We start from the raw sequence: 16,848 nt of genomic DNA, 5'->3' as shown, positions 1-16,848 counted from the left end.
GCTCAAAAGTATCTTGCTGGCGTAGTAGTCGTCTACTCCGTACTTCACTTCAACCCCAAAGGTCTCACTCACATCCGAACCTGAAATCATCGCCTTTGATCGTGGATAGCCATGAGGATATGTGCGAATGGACTTAATCTATACTCGTGGAGGCCCTGATCAGTTTGTAGTATGGCATTTCTACAAAGTAGCGTAGTATGTTCTCTCCGCTTAGGGTTTAGGTTTAGCATCAACTTTCGATGCTCCCTTATTGACGCAAGAGACGCCTGCGCTTATTCTTAAAGAATTATATGTAATAGGTTGCCATAAATTCTAGTGGTTACTTAGGTCTATCACTAAAATAACCAGATAAGTTTCGACCCTGGCTGCCTTCTGCCGAACCTGAACACACACCAAGGCCATGCGCTTTTCTTGAAGTTTCTAAAATGGATGTATAAACGTCCTCCAATATACTCTCATTCAAATAGACCAATCATCCGTTATACGAAGGTTTATTTCTCAGTCTTTATCCCAGAAAGGAGGTGAACATCGAACATCACGACATTGTATGAGTTCAGGGGCCATAGTACCTCATTGGTTGAACTACTGACCGATACTTTTGCGTATTGCACATGAAGCTTTTGAGTTAGAAATTCATTGCTCTCTGACGTATTGATGCCATGACATCACTAGCCCGTTATGCTAGAACGGTTTCTAAGATGCACCAAGATACTAACTAACTACCTCCAGCCCAAGAAACCATAACAGCTGTACAGGCTGAGATATTGCATAAACCCCATCATAGGTCCATTCAAATACGTGAGGGAAAGTTACTAACGAGCTTGATTCTAAGCAATCCGCAGCGACGACGGATACAAGTCGCCAATAAGAGTTGATATGTAAACTGCTCGTCACGCAATATACGGATTACTCGAATGCGGTTGAATCCAGACGCAATGGCGAAGATAGGTGTCTTTCCGGCAGCAGGGGGTCTCGGCTTCAGCATCGTCAACCACCTCCTGCGGCTCGTACCTCCCTCGCAACTGATTCTCATCGCGCGAAACCCAGGGTCGCTGGCTCTTGCAGAACAGAAGGGAGCCGTGGTGCGCTATGCGGACTATGATGACGCTGCACCTCTTGCTCATGCCTTTGATGGAGTCGATATCCTGATGTTGATTTCGTATGCATCTTTCGAAATGGAGCACCGCGTGAACGTAATGCCCCAGATTCTCCTGCACCATTCCATATATACCGACAGGCTGATGGAAATTAGGCACATCGAATCGCCATTGACGCAGCGTGCCAAAGCGGCGTCCAACATATTTTCTATTCATCACTCGCTTTCGCAGGAGAGTTTGGAGAAACTAGTGTTGCGCATGTCATGGGCGCGCATCTCGCGACTGAAAAGTATCTCGCGCAGCTCCCCGAGCCAACAACATACACCATAGTCCGCGAAGGCCTGTACTCGGAGTCTTTCCCCATTTATACGGCGTGGTTTGATCTGAAAGCGCCGACAGACGAGATCACCATTCCTCATGACGGATCAGGTCCAGGGGTGTCTTGGGCGAAACGGGATGAGCTTGGAGAAGCCACCGCCAAGTTGATTGTGTCCTATGCTAATGTGGAATCGGGGAATGTACCAGCCGAATTTCCATACATCAACAAGACAGTGCTGCTTACGGGGCCACGCGCGTTTTCCCTCCAGGAAACGGTAGACATTCTCGGAAAGGTTGTGGGTCGGCCGGTGCGAATCCGACCTATATCTGTTGATGAATATGTGAAGCTCCCGCATGAAGGGAAACTTACCCACCATGGGGTAGATCTATCTCGCGAGTGGGCTACAGCATGGGATGCTATTCGATTGGGGGAAACAGCAGTGGTGACGCCGACTCTATGGGAGATTCTTGGAAGAGAGCCAGAGGACTACGAAACTACACTTCAAGGCCTTTATGAATTAGGGGTTTAATCCTGATCATACCCTCCTACAGTAGGCTAAGTTGTGCATGGCCCTCCAAACTAGATGAATAGTATACTTAGATTAAGGCGGCTGGCGTATACATCCCGCCACGGGTCTATTGGATGAATACAAACTACCCGTCAATCTAATAAAATATCATTGCATAGTTAGCCTCTTGCTCTTCGTTACGTTGAAATCCTCCGCAGCCTACAAGGAAGAAAAATGCAGACACAGAAACTAAATCTACGACTGCTGCGTGCCATTTTATGCCTCCGATCCTTTGCATACCCTTCTTGAGCAATATTCAGTGCCCTTGATGATCTCTCCCACGAAGAGTAGGATGATTGCCCTAGATATCTAGCTCGTCTTTTAGTGCGGATAACAAATAAGCATAAGCATAAGCATAAGCATAAGCAAGTGGAATCTGACAATACATGATCCGAAGTAAGCATTTTACAAATCGCAACTCTCTTGGATTTGAGGCACAGAAGAATTTAAGAACTAAACTATAAAGACAGCTTCCTGTCGACGTTGGGCCTAACTTAATCAACACCACTCAACTCAGTTCAATCTTCTCCAATTGATACATTTCACCATGTCACCCACTATCGTCCTCATAACCGGAGCAAATAGAGGTCTCGGGAAAGGTTTACTCGAGCTGTATCTTGCGAAGCCAAACCATATAGTCATTGCAGCTAACCGTGACCCGACTCATGAGACCTCTCAGGCTCTAACTAAGCTACCCACAGCGACAGGAACATCTCTCCGCGTGGTCAAGATCGACGCCCTCTCGCCATCAGACGCTGCCAATGCAGTCACGAGCCTAATTGCCGAGGGTATTGATCATATTGATATCCTCATTGCCAACGCGGCAGTAGGGTTTAGCTTCCCCAAGGTGTCTGATGTCCTGGTGGAAGAAATCCAGAGGCACATAGACACAAATGTGTACGGGCTTATTCGACTTTACCAGGCTTTTCTGCCGTTACTGCGTGCCTCGCAAAATCCGAAATGGGTCACAATGGGGTCTGGGGCTGGGTTATTAACGGCAAGTACTTCGTTTATTCCAAGCATAATCCCGAGCTAATGGTCCTTTAGTATGTAATCTGATCTTACACATGAAACAAAAGAAAAAAAATCGTATTGACTAGGGCAGAAATTTCATTCCCATGAGAAATGCTGCATATGCGCCAACAAAAACCATGCAGCACTGGTACACCAAAGCAATTTCCGTTGAGGAACCATGGCTTACTGCGTTTCCTGTTGATCCAGGGTAAGTGCTGAGGCCAAATATAGCGACTTACTTGTCTAACGTCAAGTAGGTGGGTACAGACCGACCTTGGAAATCGTGGAGCAGAAGAGTTTGGTTTGGAGAAGGCCGCTATCACGATTGATGAGAGTGTACAAGGATTATTGAAGCTGATTGATACCTCCACTCTGAAGACTCACAGCGGGAAGATGTGGCTGTATGATGGGAGAGAGGAACCTTGGTGATTCCATCAGCAAGGGTCGAGATAACCCCTTTCAAGACATATTATTCGAGAGCACTATACATGTGAGATAGTGATGGGGATGACATTTATTCCACAATATTCACCCTGCTTCAGCCTGGATCTCCATCAAGGTCCGAGGTCAATGAGTGGCATCACAGTCCCTGAAAAAGGGCACTTTTTTGCCATTGCATCCATATTCGCCCCGCACTCTATCAAGAGCACCACAACCGATTCTACCCCCCGATTGACTGCCATATGAAGTGGTGTCCAGTCGTAATTATCGTAGGCATTGATATCCACATCGGGCTCATGCTCGGCTCGATGAGTCATTAATACTCGCAGAATATCTTCACGGCGATGAAGCACAGCCCAATGAACTGCTGATCGCCCATCACAGTCTGGAATTCCGATCCGAGCTCCATGTTCGAGTAGTAGTTTTACCACGGGCTCGTGTCCTTCCACCACTGCGTGCACTAGGGGTGTACGTCCGTCACTATCCTGCTTGTTTGGATCCATGTTCCCCTGCTTCAGCAGCACAGCAATAATTCTATCGTGACCCTTCTGTGCTGCAATATGTAGTGTGCTCAGCCATCCTTTGTCGCTCTGAGCCGATGTTATGAGGTCGAATAGAGTGTCGTGTATTGGAGATGGTTTGGCCGGCGGTAGTTGCGTCAAGCACGACTCCAACTGTATACTAGGAACTGGAGTTGAAATATGCGATAACGGCATTTGCTCAACTCCATTCGAGACACTGGAATTTGTACTGGGGCCATGTGTGGTTTGCGGTAAGGGAATATGTAGTGCCGATGACGATAGATCGCCCGGCACGTATATGATATTTGCCAATGCATTTATGTCTGGGGAATCTAGCTGAGGTCTATGGTCGCTACTAGAGCTCAAAAGGCTCTCGATTGCGGTTGGATTGATGTCTGAAAATGCAGCATTTGTGGCTGCGTGGTCTCGAGGGTTGCCGGGAGGAACTGGCGAGGTGAAGGACACACCATTTTGGGCACTAGCAGTGGTGTGCTTTTTTCTTTCTGTTCCAATCGTGGAATAAGCAGTTAGCCATGGCCACCGGACCTTTCCTGATCATATCATAACTTATTTGGGCTATGGATTGTGCGATACACTTACGACGAAACTTGCGCTGGGCCAGACGATTCTGCATACGTCGACGTTCAGTCGGATTGCTTGGTAGCTGAACGTCGAAATCCATTACCTTTATAGATAATGCTGCTCGTTCGAGTTCACATTGGATATACATCCGAGGTCCTTATCACGCTGTGACGGACGGACGGGCGATCCTGTTCTTGCCATGTTGCTCGATGAGTAATTAAAGTGGGACGAGAACAATTACTCCATAACTACTATGCTAGGCCAACAGAGAAGCAACAATCTTATAGGCCCATCCCAGTAGAGTAGCGTCGGTATTGACATTGGAATCCGATTCGCTATCCAGGTAGGGCTAGTTGCGAAATACCAGTGGATTTCCGAATATTGCGGTTTAATTTCTAATTCGGATGGGCGTGCGCTGGCGGCCGCAGATTACTTGATTAGGAGATGTGCCCTTTGGTAAGCCTTGTTGAATCTGACTAGTTAGTTATAGCTAGTTAACTACGAGATATGTAATTATTGTTTGACGCTTTCCTGTAGGTTCAGTCCGTGTGTGGTTGTGTTAGCAATGATCCAGTACCTGTCGGACACGGCGGCCGACAATTCCACTTGTTATATATGTACTTGCACTCATAATGTATAGCTAGCTCTTGGAGTATAAAGTACGGAGAAAATCTACGTTCATTTAAAGTAGAACACTTTCTTCGACTCTCTTTCTTGATCATCCTCGGTGGCAGGTAACCTCATAGTTTCATTTTACATTTGCACCACGCAACGGACACAGCGCCATGCCCTCGAAGACAGTCGTGATCATTGGCGGCTCGTACTCCGGCATTGGGGTGGCTAAGGCCCTTCTGAAGAGCTCGCCAGGGGTAAAGATTGTTATAATCGACCCATCAGACAGGTTTTACTTTAATATTGCAGCCCCTCGTATTCTTGCCAAACCCGAAGCCTTTAGCCCCGACAAATACCTCTACCCCATCACCACTATCTTTCGAGGGGCTTCGAAGGACTCCTTTGAGTTCGTGCAAAACACCGTTAGCCAAATCGATACATCGTCGAAAGTCGTCACGACCTCTAACGGCATAATCAGCTATGATTATCTCGTCATTGCGTCCGGCAGCTCCTCTCAATCGACCAAGGGAGATGGTGTCTTCGCGCCCTTTAAACCCACCGGGGTTGATTCCAGAGCATTCCAGGTTCAGATTAAAGCTGCTCAGGACACGGTTGCCGCGGCAGAAAGTATCATAATCGGCGGTGCTGGACCCCTTGGAGTTGAGATAGCCGGGGAATTGAGCGATACCTCCAACCACAAAAACATCACTGTCATCGCCTCTAGCTCCCGCATTCTGCCCATGCTGAAAGAGGGCCCTAGTTCGACAGCGGAGAAGCTCCTCGCCAAGAAAAACGTCAACATTGTCAAGGGAGCTTCAGTCATCGGGGCATCGCAGAATGGCACCAAGTGGATTGTCAAGCTGAGCACCGGCAAGGAAATGGCTGCGGACGCGTACATTGCTACCACCGGTGTAGTTCCAAATAGCAGCTTCATTCCCTCGGAATACCTAGTAAACGGCTGGGTGAATGTTGACCCCCACCTGCGCGTTGCCACGCCCGGTAACCTGTCTCAGCGTCCACAGGGGGTTTATGCCGTGGGTGATATTACCATCCATTCTCCTCGGACTCTCATCAAAGCCAACGAACAAGTTCCGGTCGTCGCAGCAAACATCAAGGCCGATATTGACGGCGGCCCAAAGCTGAAGACTTACAATGCCGCCGCAGGTAGTATCATGATGGCTGTACCGGTGGGTGAGAACGCGGGTACAGGCCAAGCGTTTGGCTGGACTATCTGGGGTAAGCTTGTATCAATGATGAAGGGCAAAGATTTCATGATTTCGAGAGCACCTGGAATGATTGGTATTAGTTCATGATTCCTTTTTATTGGCTTTGGTTATTATTAATTAATATTCCCCTCCTCGTCGTGTATGGTTAAGGAAGGGCCTTGTTGAGAGAGTGTCTTGTTTCTCCATATATATATATATATATATTTTTTTTTTACATATGTATATAATATTTCTTTTTTGCTTTAGCTATAGGCGCTATACGGCTGGTACTCGGTCGTGCACGTAATTCTTACACGTCTTATACCACCATTTCCGCGGCCATCTCTTTACCGATAAATGAGACTCAGCCTCGCTGTAGCATCTGGTAGATTGGTAATGGGGAGGGACTACTCAGACAGGCTGCGCGATGTCGAGCCAGTCCCCACTCTCCGCTCAATGCAATGAGGAAACCCTTGCAATGGTACTGAACTCCAGGATCCAATAACCCCCTCTGGACCAGTAAAGATTCTCCTAGTGCCCCTAGGTAGAGGCACGTAATCATGGATGGAGTCACCTCATGACAATCCAACGTCATATTCAGACGGGCTTCTGTGAAGTTTTTGGCTCGCTCGTCGGCAACCTGGACAGCTTCTACTATGCATGGGGTTAGAATCGTGAGAATATCTTCAACTCCACCGTCAACCGCTTTCTGGTAAAGGAAGCAACAAAATAAGAGCACAGCACTGTGAAGGAGAGCAATATCAGCCTACAAATTTCTGAGAGATTTCGCTTCAAAACCTCTGATGATATCTTACCTGAGGGAAGTCCAATAACCCCGATGGGAGTCGTTGCGGAATGGGCAATACTCGACTGTCTTCAGACACGTAAGAACTGTCAATATCTTCTCATGAAACAATGCGTATTCGTGGCATCCGATGTTAAGAGAAAACTCAGCGCGGTGGATGAATTGTTGGACTTGGCCTAGTAATTGAGCTGCTTTCGATTCTCCAGAGAGTGTATGGTCGGTTGGGAGTGATTTCCACGGTGCTTGAATTGACGAGTATTGAATTGCTTGCGCACTTGGGTCCGAATGCATCGTCCCGGATTCAGTGGTGTTGAGCGATCTCAGCGGATCAGCATAGTCGATCAGGAATCTTCCAGAGGGACTGAGCGGTAGTGGATTGATGTATCTATTCGCTTATGGTTAGCACTGGATAAATGCAGCTGGGAGGGCGAAATAACGACCAGAAAGCTACTAACCTGTCAACAATGGCAATACTCCACCAGAGCCTTGTCATTTCCTCCTTGGGGAACTGCGTGCCATCCCCCCTGTTCTCCTTTTCCAGCAGTAAAGACAACATCGTAATGCATAACCCAATTGTCATTTTTGATTTCTCCGAGATTCCGTGGATATGTTCATATAACGCTAACAACACCCCAGCACGCAACAGATCCCAAGATACTCCGGCCAGCGAGTAAGTGACTGCGAACAGATGCTTGCACATCAGATATACGGGCGACTCCGCCTCAGTCCCGGTGGCGCTCTTCTTCCGGATGAGCGTATACATACTCAAGATCAAAATCGAGAATTCGGATGAGAAATTGAGATTCTCAAAGTCAGCAAATCTCCTAAAGAGGTCATCCGATGACAGCATCGGCATCCAGGTGTGGACCGTCGAGAGATATTTCTGGGTAACCTGGCGGGGGAATATTCCCTCGTTCTCAAGCGTTTGGAGCACATTCATATCAGTGATCAGATTCAGATACGACGGACGTAAGAAATTAGGGTTGATTTGACAATTCGGAGGTGTTTGGGACCTTGTTCCCGTTGAGGACGACGCAGGATCTGTGTCTGGCAGGCTTGATCCTACGGGGCACGATGCTGCTGGTTCCTGGAACAATGACGGATTTATTGTCGCTACTTTTTCATGCGGTTGACAAGCACTTTCTATTCTGTCCAAGCGACGAAGGATTTCGTCTAGCTTTGAGCTAGTATCCTCTCTCTCCAGGCTTTCAGCCGGCGCGTGGAGGCGGCTGTCTCCATTCTGTTCACTATATTGGCAATCCAAAGCCAGTCTGCATTTGGTCTGTTAGTAACGATACAGAGCGCGTGGAGATAGATTATATGTATGTGGACTTCCCTATCACACCGCGCACATTTCGGTAAGCTTTTGTTGCATTTCTTCTTGCTCTCTCGACATTGAACACAAGCCCTAGCTGTGGAATCTGCGGGGCGGATTGAGAATGTAGAGATTTCCATTGCCTGTGGTGACAGTTGACCACTTTCGACCTATTATAGAATTGGGAATATATGTATTTGCACCAAAAAATACAGTCACAATTCAAGAAATGTGGAAGAGATTAAGAATCAGGAAACCAAGCGCCACTTTAGTCGGCTTACAGCCTGGCATTAGTCAGAAATTCCTCCCATCTAACTAGTTAACAACTATGCAGGGAATTTATGAAGCATTTCCACGATACATGGGTAGGAGTACTTCAAATACATTATTCTATAAACTCAAGCATGAGGCCACTAAATTTCGCAGGCGTCGAAGAAAGAATCGTTGATATCTGATGTGTACTTCAAATTTGCACTCCATGTACTCCAGTATTGATGGCATCACAAAAGGAATGATCTCGAGTACTTAGGTAGGAGAATCATTCAGCAGCTATTAAGATGGAGGAGAGAAATGTCTTCCTGGATAAGAAGGGAGGAGGCCCGAACATCTGCTGGAGGGTGGGCTTAAATATATTGGGCTTTACAAAAGCGGCTTGCTAGAAGAGCCGGAGACCTTAGTGCCAACATTGAACGTAGAGGATTGCAGGAAGTCCTTCGAATTCATTACTAGGGAAGATGTCAAAGTTAGACTATCCTTTGTGAATCGAAATAGATGCTACTATGTAGTGGCTGGTCATAGTATAAAAAGTTGGCACTTTCTGACCATCACCAGGAACTATAGGTCAGCAATCAACAGGAAATAAAATTAATTAATTACAATCTACGTATATAGTAAGGGTGTTATCTGTATACTGTTGTAAATGACATGGTAGCTACTGTGCCGGAATCCCCCTAAAAAGGCATGATAATATATCGACTATCTATGATACCTATATGTATTTTACTCTAGCTTACTCTATTAACTTTTTGGTAATGATCAGACTATTTATCTCTTACTAGAGACTACCTACAGTAAGAACAAAGAAAACCAATGTAGTACTTGCTTTGGAAGAGTGTTCATCATATCAGAACATTACTGTAAATATGTACATTATGCCAAACGTCTTTCAAACACAGTAACAGCTTGTAGCTTAGTGATACGGTACTAGAGAAGTAAACTACTGACTTAAAACATAAGATTGTACTATCCAGTATACTCCAGTATCTTCGATATAGCAGCTCATAACTGACTTAGCCCGAATTCTATGTTACATTGCCACGAAGGATCAAATTAGCCATATTAAATGTTTGGTATAGGCCTGGCTCATGATAGCTATCCGCAATATTAATGTAATAAAAGCCTGCACTGCTTGCCGTCAGTAATGTTTACACAATCCAACTAGGTCAGCGTAGTAAAATCAGTCGGATCCCTTCTCCACCCAGCCTTTCCCCAGATCAGGTAAATCTGGGGAAATCTGGGGGCCTTCGACACGGTAGATATATGCTATTTCTATTGTACTCGCTACATCCAATGTACTTTCTTGTTAATACGATATATGCACAAGTATCAAATTCCCTTCTAAGCTGAAGCACTTAGTTACATCATCAAAAGCCTTAACAATGGGTAAATTTGAATATATTTGTCTCTTCTAGGGATAGACCTGATGGACGGGATAAGTCCTCTGTAGCTAAGCTGAACTATGGCATTATTAGGTTGATCAACCTGTTACTGATCAGTGAAAACAGACCTTTCTCAAACCCGCCAGAGGCTTTTCTTGATAGGTCCACGATAGAAATAGTGGTGTTTAGGGTGCAAACTTGGTCTCGGATCATCCAATAGTGCCATCTGTTGTGATCAACACGGCTTTGTATGGTGTAGATCACTCCGTCGCGTAGCCCTTGTTCGCCACCTTGCCTGGTATCTTTTTACCCATGCGTGGCCTTGCAATGATCTCGTTGCGTCATATCATTCATTGAGGATTATCTCGACAAGTACTCGGCTGAGACTTGCCAAAGCTGTATTCTGTGCCGCTATGATGGACGCCTCCGAAAGACTGACGGTGAGAAAGCAGCACGCAGGATGATATTTTGGATAATTTTCGATTATCGCTACTTTAAGGGTGTGGCCTGACGTCACAGCGTTCGTCGCCATCTATATAGTATGCGTTTAGGCCGCGGAAGAGATGCATCTCGTAGTCCTTCAAGTTGAAAATATTTCGGCCACTTCCCATATACCAAACCTATACATCTTCCATACTTTACTATCAGGCTCTCTTGTTAATCATGCCTCTTTTCCATCGAGATTCCCTCTCTCGCTCGTCCCGCAATAGCATCGCGGACACTAACGAGCGTCACGGCACCGGATTATTCGGTCACCGCGCCTCTCATTCCTCTCGTTCCTCATACAGTGGCACTTCTAGCAGTGCTAGTAGTGCTCCCAGCCGCCATAGTAGCCTACTCCGCGGTCGCCGCTCAGAAGACCCGGCTATAACTTCAGCGCGCGACCGAGTGTATCGCGCCGAAGCCGCAGAGAAAGCCGCAGACAAAGCGCTGTATGAGTCGCGCAAAGCCGTTCAAGAAGCGAGAAATCATGTTAAGAAGTTGGAAAAGGAAGCGAGGGAAGAGTGAGTATCTTTGACCATGTATGCCCATATGCGATATTAACTGGCTGGGGTATGGTTAGGGCTCGACTTGCGAAAATCAAGCAGCACCATGCGAAGGACATCTCAAAGAGAGCAAAGCCACTTGGTCGTAAGTTTATCGATTATTGAGCTGGAACGCCTTCTAACGTATCCTAGGTCATGTCTGAATTATAGCTTAGCCTTGATTGATGCAGCTTATTCCGGGCACTGTGTTGTTCTCTACCATTATCTGCCTTGTATTACTAGTTGTTGAGATCACTGTATATTGTTCCCTATTATTTATGATAGTGTTAAATCAATAGCAGTGGTTCTATTTTATCTAGTACCACTCACTCCTTCACATATAGTGACGATATCTTTTCAAATTCTATCCATATGTAAGTTCATCATCCAATAATCTACTTGAAGCATCCCACACAGAACATAACCTGGTTTAAGGGTGAACTTCGCAGGGCTATGTATATTCATTGATTCTAATAATAGGCGTGCCACAATCGCGATTCAGAAGCAACCTGACACAACTTAGGTACCTAGGTAGTTAGGTATAGTTACTCCATACAATCTCCGCCGGTTGGCTCAAACCAGTATCCAGCCATGCGCCAAGGTAGATTGGTCCAATTAAATCGTCAACAACGATCTATTTCTGCTCCGTCTATGCGTGTTTTACAAAGTTACTCCTCCCGGGTAAGATGTGCGGGCCCTAAGAGCCCCTGGCAGCTTCTTTTAAATCCTTCGGACTTGCCCAGATATGCTTTTCTTGCTACTAACTGAAGCGCGGCTATTGGCAGCATTCCCGACTTACTCAAGATGTCTTCAGTCGCCGCATCTGAGGATAATCCATTTCAGCCCTTAATCTCCCAGACAAACAGTGATCCAGTGAGTAAACGAATCCAGAAGAGTAGTTCTAGGAAAATCCTGATCCTTTTAGGCCCAATTGCAGTCTCGCTATGAAAACCACCGAGCAACTCGGAATGCGCAACAGGCCGCTAATATTCTCGCGGCAGATTTCGACGGTTGGAGCCTAGACGAGATTCTTATTCGTCTTGAAGGCCCTGGAAAAGAAGAGGGATTCGTTGATCCTCGCAACTGTCTTGTGATTTGGGCCAGACCCCCTTCGCACGTTCGCGAACTCATTGGATTTGTGCAAAGTGAATTGAAAAGCGTGGCTCCCAGTAAGGATATCTGTTCTATTTCCCGCCTTTTTCAACCCAGAGAAGCTTGGAAGACTTATATACTGCTCTAGCACTGTGGCTGATGCCACTCGACAACCTCCACATGACGGTCCTTGAAGCAGCCCATTCTCTAACCCAAGAACAAATCCAAACTCTTGTCGACACTCTCAACTCGTCAACCGAGATATCCACTGGAGAAATCGCTGATTATACCTATAATCACAGAGCGCGCCTCATCAAGCCGATGGTCAGCTTCGACTCTGCAGCAATGGCTCTCAGTTTTGTGCCAGCGGCGGCTGAGGACTCCCGCGCGAAACGGAGCCTCAAAGAGGATAGTTATAGCTATCACCATCTTCGTCGAGATATTTTTGAGATGGTGCGCAGCGCTGGTATCCCAGTTGCTTCACGTTACAGTGTTCCTTCGGCCCATGTCACCATCGCCCGGTTCATCACCCAAGATGGGTTTACTGACCACAGTACGGAAGAAAAACCTCAGGTTAGCGTTAGCCATTCTCGGGTGAAGCTACTGATTGATAAGATCGAGGAGATTAACAAGAGACTGGAGGCTGAGTATTGGCCACAGGATAATGGTGGAACTATGAACGCTGGCGAGTGGCTCGTCGGCCAGGAGAAAGGTCTGGTCATTCGAAAGGGCCGTCTCTGGTATGGAGGAGGCGAAGATGTCGAGCTTGGAAAGGGGGACTAAACTTTGGGCTCTACACTCCCTACAACTCATGATATCGAAAAATAGATCGTTGTGCTTTTGTCTAGTATTAAACTCCTGTGAAAGCGCACCACTCATTTTCTAAACTTTCATTACCCCAGGCGTGACAGGTACCCAGACCAAGGCTTGTTAATCCATATCGCTCTCACAGTAAGAAAACAGCAAGAAAATAGTAGGAAAGACATGGGTTATCGTCCTTTGCGTAGGTTTTATTGAGGGTTGCGGAGTAAGGCTTTCGACCAGTGCCCTCACACAACACGATGGTCCAAATTTATACGCCCATGTATATCTTAAAAGGGTGTGGTGTCCCCTCAATATAAATCCATGGTATCCCTAACCTTGCATCAACGAATAGGCTAGACTGGACCCCAGTAGTGTCTGCAACAGGTATCTCGTATGAAATAATCGGTTTTTGGATCCCAAACGTAGAAAGTCTTCCCCGAATCCATCCGACCCAGTCGGGCATATCCACTGGCACGCCTACCGACACCACAAGAACAATAAGGCGGGTCATATCGCTGAAGAGCTCCCTATTATCTTGCCAATACCCGAGCACGGTGTTAAGCTGTAGGTTGAGGGATTCCAAAGCCGCGACGTTGTTCTCTGCCGCGAGCAGAGGTCGGAGGTTTCTAATTATAGCACCGCACGAAGATACAAACGCAATCGCAATTCCAGAAGCGAATATATCACATCCGATAGCATCAGGTTGTCCTAGACCAAATATTAGGATTGCAGTTGCGCCTATCTCGACTGTCATCGTGTCTCCGGCCATGCGGGCCATTTCGTATCGTTGTCCCATGCTTTGCGAAAATACGCGGGATACGATTGTTCTTTATCTCGCCCCGGACTGTTAAGTTGTAGATGAAATAGGGTATTTTCGCATATGGATATGGTAGAGAAAAGCCTGGTAAAGAAGATGGGTCAGTTGAGCTGACTGACGAATTGTAGTTCCCGAAAAGGATCTCACAGGACGGCCTAGATGAGACAGTGGATGAGATATTGGGATTTGTATGGGTGGCTGTTTTGAATTCAGAATTTGTATCCAAGATATAGGTACCTGTAGATGGTTCATGCGTTCAGACATGGATAGTTGTCCTTGCCGTTTATCACTCCGGTAGCCACCTGCCTTATTTTACACGCCCTCCATGTTCCAAGAGTAGAACAATTGGCAGGCATTTCGAGGAATAGCACTTACTGGAAGGTGTTCAATGTCCCTAGCTCATTACTTCTAAACTACGTAGATTTTGTCCTCGGCACACTCCGACACAAGAGTCACTTCACCAGGTATCTTCAGCTTTCTCACACTTACACAAAACAGGGGCTCGCTCAATTACATACTCTATCTAAGCGAATGATAAACAATCTATTATCAGAGTAAATGGGTTAAGATAATTGAAATTAGGCCACAGCTTATCTGACCTAATTTGTTCATTCCCAGCGAACTCTGTATCTCACACTGCAACGCATTCAACTTATTCATTTGCCTAACAGCTTATCCACCCACCCGGGTGCAGCTTTCTTCCCCGTTGTCTTTTGCATAGATTTGGTCAAGTACTGTTCCATAAACTGACGATCCCGCTGGTATAACTCTTCTTGAGTCAGCGGAGGCTTCCCACCTTCTATTCCTGTGTCCGGGTCTTTGCTCCCATCGTACAATAAAGAAGAAGAGTAGATACCAGAAACCTGTGCAAGGGTATTGCACTTTTGAAAAAGCCATTTTGCATGCATCATTTCGCATGTCCATGTTCCAGGCAACATGTTATACCCAACCAGAGCTCCCAGCAGAGGCCCGGCCACAGACGCATTGGTATCCGCATCGCCTCCTTGAAGAACGAGGGCTGTGATGAGTTCCTCAAAGGCATTTCCTCGGAAAGCTTGTGAGTCCTTTTGTCGTATCGCGAGTCTTAGCAGCAAAATTCCGGCCCCCAGGGCTTTGTAAACATATCCCATCGTTCGTGAATCATCCAGCTGAAGTTCCTCCAGGGTCTCTACTCGGACATGTTTGTAGAATTCGTCACATTCGAATAGAGGATACCTGTCTGAGTCTTCGCCTCCCTTGTCCCGGTTTTGCCCCTCAATCCAGCTCTCAATCCACGCAAGTGATAAGGCGATCAACGTGTTGACACCTGTTTCGTTCCGAACTTCTCCTCTGATGAGACCTCGAATTAATGCAGTTGCTAGACAGCAAGAAACGATACACCTTGGATCGGCGTGTGTGATTCGAGAGAAATCGGCAGCGATCTGAAATGTCTCATCCAGCGTCTTCCCGAGACATATAATGCCCAGAGGATAAGTACGCATCAACGATCCATTTGGGGCAACCGTAAAACCAGAGTTCTTCCAGTAACCGTACGCAGTTGCTACTGGATCTTCAAGAAACCCTCGATTGCAGACAACCTAGCCGATAGTTAGCAAAACCAACCTCCCCAAGGGCCATATGTGATAATCTGACACTTCCGACGGTTCGTCCAAGGCCTAGAGGCGGTCTCTCTAGGCACCGTAGCCCCTGCTCACACCAAAAGCGTAGCCGTTTAGCTACATCCAATGGGTCGAGCTTCTTACCACTACCATGGAGATAAGATAGAACAATGAGGAGTGCATGATCAGTGTCGTCTGTCCAGCTGGTCTACATCCCATTAGCGCCGCCAAAGTTCAATCCACGCACTGTTCTCACTTGAATAAACTTATCTAGAAGAAGTAAGTACGTGATACTCCACATATCAAAGAAAGAAAGAAAGAGAGAGCTACTTCGATGGTCATCATTCTTTAGCTCTGTGACAGGTTCAACTAGCTGGAACTTGCCCTCGGGGTACGCTGCTAGGCTGGATTCCTTTGATAAAAATTCTAGAGATGTCAGAGCCATGCTTTGTCTCCAAATGAAATGCAGTCAACCAACCTGTGTACAGTCCAATTGTATCTCCCAGTGCACCGCCAAAGATCGTCCCCCGCACCCGGTCTAGGACAGTCTGACGGACAAATGGGTGGAGGTCCAAAAATTCTAACCCAACTGACTGATCCATTTTTTTTTTTTTTGTGTATATATCTCACCTGTCGCTGTTGGATTTTGGTTCCTTTACTGACGACTCCCGGGGGTCTTGTAACCGAAATGCTCATTTCGAGTGGGGGTGGCTGTGCTAGGCAATATGTTCAGACTTCATTGTAGCCTGATGAGAGGTCGTCAAACTATGACGGTAGAAAGTTGACCAAAATGGATTCAATTGGGTCTAACTAGGAAATAGAGAGAAGGAGAGATGCTTGGAAGAAGTATGGAGATCTGGAAGGAAATAGTGGCTTAAATACACAGAGTAGTCACGTGTTGCTATCTTCTTCTTTATAGTAATACTGCTTTATAGTAGTGCTGGTTATATTTACTAAGTACAGCACTCTAATATACCCCCCTTAGTAATATATCTATTTTATAAAACTATTTAGAGTCTATTTTTAATCTACTAAAATCTAATCTCTTAATAAATTTATTAAATTTTATAATTAGTAGTACCTTAATTAGCTTATTAGTAATATTATCCTCTCTACTAATTATTTATAATTAAATTCTACTATTTTTAATTACTTCTTTAATAAAGAAGTAATAAATATCTATCTAGTAAAATATAAATATATAATTTAACTTCTTTATTAAAATAATAATATTAGTAAAATTAGTATATAAAAGTATAGTATCTTTTATAAATTTTTCTAATCTAATAATTATATATAGCTTTTATAATTATATAACTAGCTTTATTATTATATTTTATATAATAAATTTAATAATAATTAAGTTTAAAGTAAC

The 16,848-nt window shown here is 45.7% G+C and overlaps 10 protein-coding genes across 10 annotated transcripts; 6 read left to right on the top strand and 4 right to left on the bottom strand.

Annotated features, from left to right (window-relative positions):
* Positions 1-935: 935 nt before the first annotated feature.
* Positions 936-1,945, top strand: P175DRAFT_0433108 (uncharacterized protein; the record flags this gene model as incomplete). Its single annotated transcript, XM_040893580.1, has 2 exons — positions 936-1,193; positions 1,253-1,945. The coding sequence occupies 2 exons, from the start codon at positions 936-938 to the stop codon at positions 1,943-1,945; spliced, it is 951 nt and encodes a 316-aa protein (XP_040753695.1).
* Positions 1,946-2,417: 472 nt separating this feature from the next.
* Positions 2,418-3,362, top strand: P175DRAFT_0498836 (uncharacterized protein). The gene is made up of 2 exons (XM_040896592.1): positions 2,418-3,193; positions 3,272-3,362. The coding sequence occupies exon 1, from the start codon at positions 2,532-2,534 to the stop codon at positions 3,018-3,020; it is 489 nt and encodes a 162-aa protein (XP_040753694.1). The 5' UTR covers positions 2,418-2,531; the 3' UTR covers positions 3,021-3,193; positions 3,272-3,362.
* P175DRAFT_0433493 (uncharacterized protein) lies at positions 3,136-3,427 on the top strand (the record flags this gene model as incomplete). The annotated part of the gene is made up of 2 exons (XM_040893601.1): positions 3,136-3,206; positions 3,256-3,427. The coding sequence occupies 2 exons, from the start codon at positions 3,136-3,138 to the stop codon at positions 3,425-3,427; spliced, it is 243 nt and encodes an 80-aa protein (XP_040753693.1).
* On the bottom strand, positions 3,300-4,679 carry P175DRAFT_0498835 (uncharacterized protein). The gene is made up of 3 exons (XM_040896591.1): positions 4,561-4,679; positions 3,487-4,463; positions 3,300-3,419 (listed from the first exon to the last, which is right to left on the bottom strand). The coding sequence occupies exons 1-2, from the start codon at positions 4,640-4,642 to the stop codon at positions 3,553-3,555; spliced, it is 993 nt and encodes a 330-aa protein (XP_040753692.1). The 5' UTR covers positions 4,643-4,679; the 3' UTR covers positions 3,300-3,419; positions 3,487-3,552.
* Positions 4,680-5,123: 444 nt separating this feature from the next.
* Positions 5,124-6,633, top strand: P175DRAFT_0498833 (NAD(P)/FAD-dependent oxidoreductase). The gene has a single exon (XM_040896590.1). It carries the CDS (start codon positions 5,328-5,330, stop codon positions 6,465-6,467), a length of 1,140 nt encoding a protein of 379 aa, XP_040753691.1. The 5' UTR covers positions 5,124-5,327; the 3' UTR covers positions 6,468-6,633.
* On the bottom strand, positions 6,604-8,700 carry P175DRAFT_0521477 (uncharacterized protein). The gene is made up of 4 exons (XM_040899208.1): positions 8,501-8,700; positions 7,620-8,435; positions 7,175-7,549; positions 6,604-7,102 (listed from the first exon to the last, which is right to left on the bottom strand). The coding sequence occupies exons 1-4, from the start codon at positions 8,617-8,619 to the stop codon at positions 6,724-6,726; spliced, it is 1,689 nt and encodes a 562-aa protein (XP_040753690.1). The 5' UTR covers positions 8,620-8,700; the 3' UTR covers positions 6,604-6,723.
* A 2,034-nt stretch (positions 8,701-10,734) lies between these two features.
* On the top strand, positions 10,735-11,488 carry P175DRAFT_0473073 (uncharacterized protein). The gene is made up of 3 exons (XM_040895154.1): positions 10,735-11,141; positions 11,201-11,268; positions 11,316-11,488. The coding sequence occupies exons 1-3, from the start codon at positions 10,801-10,803 to the stop codon at positions 11,324-11,326; spliced, it is 420 nt and encodes a 139-aa protein (XP_040753689.1). The 5' UTR covers positions 10,735-10,800; the 3' UTR covers positions 11,327-11,488.
* Positions 11,489-11,934: 446 nt separating this feature from the next.
* Positions 11,935-13,138, top strand: P175DRAFT_0473069 (uncharacterized protein). The gene is made up of 3 exons (XM_040895153.1): positions 11,935-12,035; positions 12,088-12,331; positions 12,403-13,138. Exons 1-3 carry the CDS (start codon positions 11,967-11,969, stop codon positions 13,035-13,037), a joined length of 948 nt encoding a protein of 315 aa, XP_040753688.1. The 5' UTR covers positions 11,935-11,966; the 3' UTR covers positions 13,038-13,138.
* Positions 13,139-13,180: 42 nt separating this feature from the next.
* Positions 13,181-14,120, bottom strand: P175DRAFT_0128191 (uncharacterized protein). Its single transcript, XM_040892394.1, has one exon. The coding sequence runs from the start codon at positions 13,852-13,854 to the stop codon at positions 13,327-13,329; it is 528 nt and encodes a 175-aa protein (XP_040753687.1). The 5' UTR covers positions 13,855-14,120; the 3' UTR covers positions 13,181-13,326.
* A 249-nt stretch (positions 14,121-14,369) lies between these two features.
* P175DRAFT_0514400 (ADP-ribosylglycohydrolase family protein) lies at positions 14,370-16,308 on the bottom strand. The gene is made up of 5 exons (XM_040898806.1): positions 15,952-16,308; positions 15,804-15,899; positions 15,730-15,743; positions 15,508-15,681; positions 14,370-15,452 (listed from the first exon to the last, which is right to left on the bottom strand). The coding sequence occupies exons 1-5, from the start codon at positions 16,073-16,075 to the stop codon at positions 14,532-14,534; spliced, it is 1,329 nt and encodes a 442-aa protein (XP_040753686.1). The 5' UTR covers positions 16,076-16,308; the 3' UTR covers positions 14,370-14,531.
* Positions 16,309-16,848: the final 540 nt, after the last annotated feature.

This window comes from Aspergillus ochraceoroseus (genome assembly GCF_002846915.1).
Source record: "Aspergillus ochraceoroseus IBT 24754 chromosome Unknown P175scaffold_2, whole genome shotgun sequence".
Taxonomy (NCBI): Eukaryota; Fungi; Ascomycota; class Eurotiomycetes; order Eurotiales; family Aspergillaceae; genus Aspergillus; species Aspergillus ochraceoroseus.
The sequence above is the reverse complement of the archived record's forward strand: the minus strand, read 5'-3'. Positions and strand labels throughout refer to the sequence as shown.